Genomic DNA, 7500 nt, shown 5'->3' with positions numbered 1-7500 from the left:
CCACAGAGAAAGACAAGCCTCGACAAACAGGTTCTGGGGGACCGCCCTTCAGCGAAACCCACGCTCAGCTATAAGAAGGGCCGTCCGACTTCCTGACCGGCAGAGAAAAACGAAGAATAACCGCGAGTGAACCCGAAACAAAACAGCGCGTAACTATTAACTCCGCTCGCCCGGAACAATCACTTAAGCAACCAATCTCTACAGCAGCGCTACGAGCCGCTTTTTTTTAAGCCGATTAGCAGAGAATTAGAGCAGAGCGAGCTGCAGCGAAAACAAAAAGAAAACACCACCCGGTGCATCTGACAAGGCGACCGGCGTCTTTGATCTCACTCGACTTCACCAAAGAGCAACACACATACACACACGCACACACGCACACACACGCGAGCTCTCTTCAACCATGCTGCAGTTGTGCTTGTCGGAGACCCCCAAGCAGAAGAACTCCCTGTTCAACGCCATGAACCGCTTCATCGGCGCCGTCAACAACATGGACCAGACGGTGATGGTGCCCAGCCTGCTGCGGGACGTCCCCTTGCTGGACGAGGACCGCGAGATGAGCGCCGGCCTCAAGGCGGACCTGGACGAGGAGGCGGGCGACATGTACAGCTACTACCAGCTGCTCAAGTCCATCCGCAGGGACATCGAGTGGGGCGTGAGGCGCGCCGCCGAGGAGAAGGAGGAGGAGGAGGAGAGGCGGATGGAGGTCATGGAGATCCCCCGCGTGATCACCCGCGTGAACTCGTCCGCGTCGCTGGCGTCCACCACGTCGCTTTCCAACTCGTCGTTGTCGTCCGAGGAGTCGTCCGAGGAGGAGGAGGACGAGGAGGAAGAGGACCTGCAGAAGCAGTTCCAGTTTCACCTGACGGGGCTCCACGGAATACTGTCCAAGCTGACCGTGCAGGCCAACTCCCTGACCGACCGCTACCAGCAGGAGGTCGGTGTCGGTGTCGGAGGATGGGGCCACTAAACCCCCAGCACACAACAGCCGAGGACACTTCCCGTGGGACCTGGAGGACGCTGCTGTGTTCCCCGAGAGTCATTGTTGTTAGGAATCTATTTGGCAAAGGGGACCGTGTATAGCGGGTCATGTTGCAACTACTGATGAGATTAATTTATTTGAAAGGTGGTGAAGCAGCCCTGTCTTTAGGCCTATATGCTGGTGTTGGTTGGTCTGCTCTGTGGTATACAATGGGGTGGATACTCTGAGAAAAAAATAAGTTGTGAACTTATTTCCCAGGTTTCATTACCTTATATATGCACTAACGTTAAGGTGTTTGGCCTTTCACTTACAGCTAAAATACATATATGTATACATTCAACATTGTATAACATATAACCTTACACTGTGTACACATTATTTCAAACGTGTCTTTTTTTCGTGGTGGACTCAAAACAACCATGTGGAACGCCCCACATGGGGTAGACTGATGAAGGACTTGATTTCTCTGATGAAGCCAATGATGTCAGTGTTTGATGGACACATGTCAGTGTACAAGTCACTACTTTCTAAATCAATGTATGTCTATAAATTGTGCCTGCGTGGAAGGAGGAAGATGCTAACTTGCCACCTATGATCTCCCGATTGGCCTGCATGATCAATGATCTGGAATTAACAGAATGCTCTGTCTGCACAGAGAATAATGATGTTATCCATGAGATCTGTTGTTGCTTTTTGCAATGACCAATGTGTTATTTTGTTTTTTAATTATTGGAAATGTGTTGAAATGTAATATAAGAAAACGAAGCTGCTTGCTTATTTTGTACTCAAAAGTATTTCTGAAATAAACCCTTTTATTTAAAAGCCATTTTGAATATGTGTTGTTTCTCAATCAGAATATTGTGCAGTAGCATAAACTCTTTCATATTATATTATTTTAATTTCAAAAGAGAATAGCTAACAATTGGTTCCCATGGGTCTATAGAAAATACGATCAGATAATGGACGTTGAGGATAACTCTCCCTTGTCAAACAGGTTTTGTGACCTCAGAAGTGGTTAGCAGTAGTGGGTGAATCATTGACTCACTGTTGGCATCCCGGTTGGATGATTTCTCCCAAACAATGAGAACATTTAATTAAGAGGTGTGTTCTTAGTCAGACCTGCACATATGTTGTGGAATGTAATAGACTATTAACTTTTTTTTTGTTTAACTAATAGTCATTAACAAATTCCAAAAGTGTTAGTTTCCTGCACTATCCTAAGTAATAACCCATTACAAAGCACACGCAACCTAATATCTTTGAAAAACACACAACAATGGTTTGCTGGAATAGAGGATACTCAATCTCATGACCAACTGTAGGTCACTAGACAAACGATAGATCAACTAGGATTCTCTCAAGTCACCTGGAGTGCGTTATTTGTTTAAAATATGAAGTCAAAGTCCCTATCCAAAAGTCAGCAGCCAGAGCAGTCATAGTTTACATAGTTCTGGAAGGACAGACGCAACCGTTGTCGTTTCACATATAAGCCGCCTTTGTGTCCCTCGCCGCGCACTGTAGGAGCAGGAAGAAGCGCTGTAACATTATAAACAACACTTTGCATGCCCGTCCTCTGTAAGATACAACCATGGGGATGGAGGGTGAAACCACAAAGTTGCTTAATAACGGCTCACGCTGCATATTTTTCAATACAGATTCAGACGACTATCGATGTGTAAGTAGCGGGAGAGCAGTTTTTGTTGCTAAAGGTTAGCCCCTTCGGCTAACAGAGACTTCTAGCATAGCTCGCCTGTTCGCCTCCCACGCCCCGACCAACTATTTGTTTATCTCCTGTTTAATTGACGGGGACAGATTCAATGAAGCCTAGTCATCCGCATAGTTTGGCTATGGACATATGCTTTGGCTGACAGTCTTGTCAGGTATTTGGCCAAGATAAAAAAAAAAAGTTTTGTTTACGTTCTTCGCTGGTCGTAAAACGAGTATACCTGATAATGGCCTGCTTTGTTTACGTGGGTTGTAAACAAAACACGACCGATTATGTAGGAGACAGAAGCTCTGTTGTCAGTGTTTGTGACTTTGGGACATATAGGTTACAGGTTGTTTTTATTCAGAATGCATACAAGTAAGCTTGTCCTGCCTAAACACATGAACTGTCAAACGACCAGATGACAACCAGTTTCTCAGATATTGTGTGTGTGTGTGTGTGTGTGTGTGTGTGTGTGTGTGTGTGTGTGTGTGTGTGTGTGTTTCATCTCCCGGTCCTGTGTTTCATTGTATTTAGTTATTCTGACAACTCATCGCAATGAGTTAATCGTTGTTAATGTTTTAACTACTCAGATTGCTCTACCTGTAACTTCTGAAAACATAAAGTGTGGGGAAACTGACTGTTGGTCAGATGTGTAACATCCATCCATACATCAGCAATATAATAATTAAAACATGTTTAGAATTGTCATTTTAATTTCAAACCAACAATCTCATCAGCCACGGGGGCAGGTAGCCACTAACTTTCGGAAACTGAACACTACATTGGCTGCCTTAATGTCGGACCCTGATCCAAGTCTTTGCTAATGACCCTGGATACTTGAGTGCACCTATTCAAGTCATCCAATTCTATGTCGTTTAGTATTGTTTTGAAAGCTATTGTTGTTCATCAATCCAAAACTCACAGATTTACCAAAGCAATTCTTCTATAGAATACATTCGCCCAGTATAAGTCATATGATCAAAAGAAAATGTGAGGTAATTGTCATTATGTTTATCGGTTCATATCTTATTTTGTTCATACTTCTTTTGTTTTGTTTTTTTATCTTACCATGTTACCAAAAGATAAGAGAATAAGTTTTCTGTTCCAAGGTCTGATAACAATTAAAGAACAATGGTCATGTGTTTTATTTCTTCTGTTCTTTCACATATGGAGTGAACTGTGCTGGGCGGTGGATAAGCTACAGGATATAATATAGGCTTGCTCTCCAGAGTGTAGCACCACCAGAGCCTTTTAAAGTTGCACATCCAAACTGTTCCTCGGATCACCCAGTCCCATACAAACAAATACACTTATAAACTAACCAAACACTGACCCTTCAGGGAGATAACTCCTACCTGTGTGACATGTAGCCTACTTATTTTAGACCGCCTAAACTTCACGACAACATAGTTAGAATTGCATGCAAGAAGCTGACGACAGTCCCCGTCATTTGGCATGAATCATACGGTTGAGAGATCGACCCGCCATACACCTTGCTCATCCATCCTTATTCTCTCTCTCTGTCCTTCATTTTCAGTTGCTAGGAAGGGTAACTATGTGTCACTTTGTGGTGCTATGCAAGGCATCCAAAAGAACCTGCTTTTGCACACATTCGCTATGCACCTTGAAACCGATGTGTAATTAAACTTGCTTCCCTGTTAAAATATGTCAACGTCATTCCTCTAGTTCTTTTTCAGAAAGGCCTAGAGCCATCCACAGCCAAGCCAAATAGTTGTAAAGGGATGGTTGGCCAGGCCTAGAAGTTTTGTTGTAAGGGGTTATTGATGATGCAAATATTTAGACATTATTTACCTCAGGTGTATTTACCCATCTTACACAAATAGCCTAAAAGCAGTTTGGAAGAAGTTTACACTAGGGAACAAAGCATTTATCGCCCTGTGATCAGGCTAGGAGACATTCCCCTGATCTTAGATTGTTAATTATATACCTGTCACAATACAACACAACAACTATTGCAGAGGCTAATCTTTTCTTTGTCTGGTTTACAGGTGGTGATATTAACGGTGAAGCGAGCCACGGGCACCTTCTCATTAGTTGGATGGTGGGTATACAATGTAGTAGTAATGCAGGAACACAGTGTAGTTCAAATGCTAAATTAGCTGCTGAACGCCAGTCTTTTATTGGTGGCACAAAGTTCAGTATGGGCCCCGGCAAGGGGCAATACCAGGTCTTAAATATGGTATTAATAGTCTAAATTGTCACTGTTTGAACAAAATGTTAATATTTCAAATTCTCTTTTCATTGTTGAAGCATCAAATTGTTCCCACGTAGAGACCCATAGTTTTGGTATTGCTTACAAAACAGTCGCAAAGTTGAATGATCTCCACTCAATTTATATGTGTTATTATTTTTATTTTAGTGTAGGTTAACATCATGTGTTAAAACTTTACCATCCCCGCAATTAAACAGACCTGTTGCTGTTTCTCTGTGTGTGTGTGTGTGTGTGTGTGTGTGTGTGTGTGTGTCTCTCTCTCTCTGCCTACAACGCTGTCTCTCTGTTTTTCTAGCTTTTTCATGCTGTTTGTCATCTGGTTGCTGCGCAGGTATCAGTCTTTGGCTCAGGTAAATCATAGGATTTATTTCTATGTACCAATTTTAAAGGCATTGTGTGGGTGTGTGTGTGCATATGTGCGTGCTTATGTGTGTGCATAGGTGCATGGGTTTTGCCGGCTTCAGAGCCATAAGAAATCTGCTCAATTAGCCCACGACAAATCAAGGCATAATTGAACACAATTAAGAATGCACAGATTAATCAATCAGGCAGTTAATTAACTCTTGGCCTGTCTTTGAAAATCACTGCTGTCTTTCGTTTCCCCAACCATGTTATTAAGATGTTTTTGAGGTCTTGGCCACACACATGTATCTTTATTAGTTAATCATTCCTCTTCATGCCATTCCAATGCTTCCTTTTCCTCAGCTAATTCATCTGAGAAAGAGCAGTTTTGGCCAATCAGCATTTTCTATTAGAGCTGCACATGAGTGGAACACAATACCGTCTTACATTAGAGACATGCAAACATATTGCAAATTCAAATCTAAAGAAGTTGCTAATCAGTCAACCTTGAACCTGTTAGCATTGAACCAAACAAACACACATACCACACTGCATACCTCTCTACTTCTCAGTATTATCTGGTGACCATCATATGTGTACCATCCCTTTCTTTCTGTCATTTTATTTTGGTTGGTTAATTTTGTAGATTTTGTTTTCCATTTGTTTTGTCATACTTTTAGTATATGTTTTATGTGTTTTATGTCAATTTGTTTGTTATACCTTAAGGATATGTTTTATGTGTTCTGGGTAATTGTATCTGTTGACTCGTGCAAAGATGTGTGTATAGTTCTTTGAGTTCAAGATGCAAAATATACATTTGCAAAATAGATGCAAAATATACATTTGGGCAAAATATACAGATGCAAAATATACATTTGGGCTAATTCTGGCACAATGACATTTTCATGTTTATTAATGTGCACTGTCCAATGTCTAAACAAACCTTAAATAATAATAATAAAAAAAATATATACAGTATATTGTAGGTTCATTTAGCTCAATTCTTCTAAGGTCTTCGATCAGTGTATTTCCACTTATGCAGATGAGTGTGAGTGTGAGTGTGTGTGTGTGTGTGTGCGTGTGTGTGTGTGTGTGTGTGTGTGTTCTAAGCGTGTCCAGCCGGTCTGTCAGGTTGGGCGGAGTTCGGCGTTATCCTCCTCCTAATCTGAAGTAAATGACAGCTTAGTGCTCCGCTCCGACGGATCCTATTACCCGCCGACCGCCACCCTCCTTCACCGCCGTGGTGCAGGCACGGCCGTCTCGCTCCCTCCTCCTCCTCCTCCTCCTCCTCCTCCTCCTCCTCCTCCTCCCCCTCCCCCCACACCCCCTTAGCCCCCCCCCCCCCCCACTCCCTCACCTCCGTCCCTTTTCGAAAGGTTATCCGTCACTCGATAGTCTTTAGAGCTCTCCTCCCTCGCTTCCTAGCTCCCCTCACTCTCCTGCCCTCTCCTTTGCTCCTTCTCATTCCCCTTCCTCCCCCCCCCCCCTCCCCCCCCTCCCCCCCACCCCCCCCTAGCCTTGGCGGGGTTGTTGGGACACAGATCGATCATGGCCGGTCCTGTGTGTGTGTGTGTGGAGAACGTGCGTACACCCATCACTCTATCGCTCTCTCTGGCTGTACGAGAGCCTCTGTGGCAGATTTCTGCCGCTGCCAGGTCCTGCTGCAATCCAGATACCGTCTCTCTCCACACTCCTCCGGTGACCCCACTAGCTTATTGATTTCTTCCCAAAATGAGGTTTCATTGCAAAAGAAAAAAGGGAGTTCAAAATAAAACTGCAGCCGTGAGTTGAAGTGTTTTGCGGGGGTACGGTCGCTCTTTATCGCGGTGTAGACTTGTATTTTATTGGCTGGAGATGCGTGTGTGTGTGTGTGTGTGTGAGTGTGTGGGTGTGTGTGTGTGTGTGTGGGAGTGTGTGTTGCACGTCCTCTCTCACTGTAATCTACAGGGTTTCATGGAATTACCCGTCACGTTAATCAGTTATTTTATGCCTCCTTTCTGCCGTCCTCCCCCTCCCTTTCTCTCTTTCCTCGTTCCTTTTCTGTGTCTCCTGTGCTCTTTCCCTCTCCCTTCCTTCCATCTAATTTCTTTATTTAATTCCCCCGCAATTTTCTCTTCTCTGTGCTCCTGCACGCCACACACACGCACGCACACGCACACACACGCACACACACACACACACACACACACACCGAAACTCTCTATCTCACTCTTTCTCTCTACCGCCCTCCCTCCCTCC

General features: G+C 44.0%; 1 protein-coding gene across 1 annotated transcript in view; it reads left to right on the top strand.

The window, feature by feature from the left end:
* Positions 1-1781, top strand: part of LOC311372885 (mid1-interacting protein 1-B-like) — a 2018-nt gene extending 237 nt beyond the window's left edge. Inside the window, exon 2 of the mRNA XM_084489816.1 lies at positions 1-1781. This exon is cut by the window's left edge and continues 7 nt beyond it. Within this exon, the coding sequence (XP_084345942.1) occupies positions 401-967 (567 nt within the window). The 5' untranslated portion in view covers positions 1-400 and the 3' untranslated portion in view covers positions 968-1781.
* The last annotated feature ends 5719 nt before the right edge of the window (positions 1782-7500 follow it).

The sequence above is a fragment of the Micromesistius poutassou genome (assembly GCF_964030765.1).
Source record: "Micromesistius poutassou genome assembly, contig: SCAFFOLD_1289, whole genome shotgun sequence".
NCBI classification, from domain to species: Eukaryota; Metazoa; Chordata; class Actinopteri; order Gadiformes; family Gadidae; genus Micromesistius; species Micromesistius poutassou.
The sequence above is the reverse complement of the archived record's forward strand: the minus strand, read 5'-3'. Positions and strand labels throughout refer to the sequence as shown.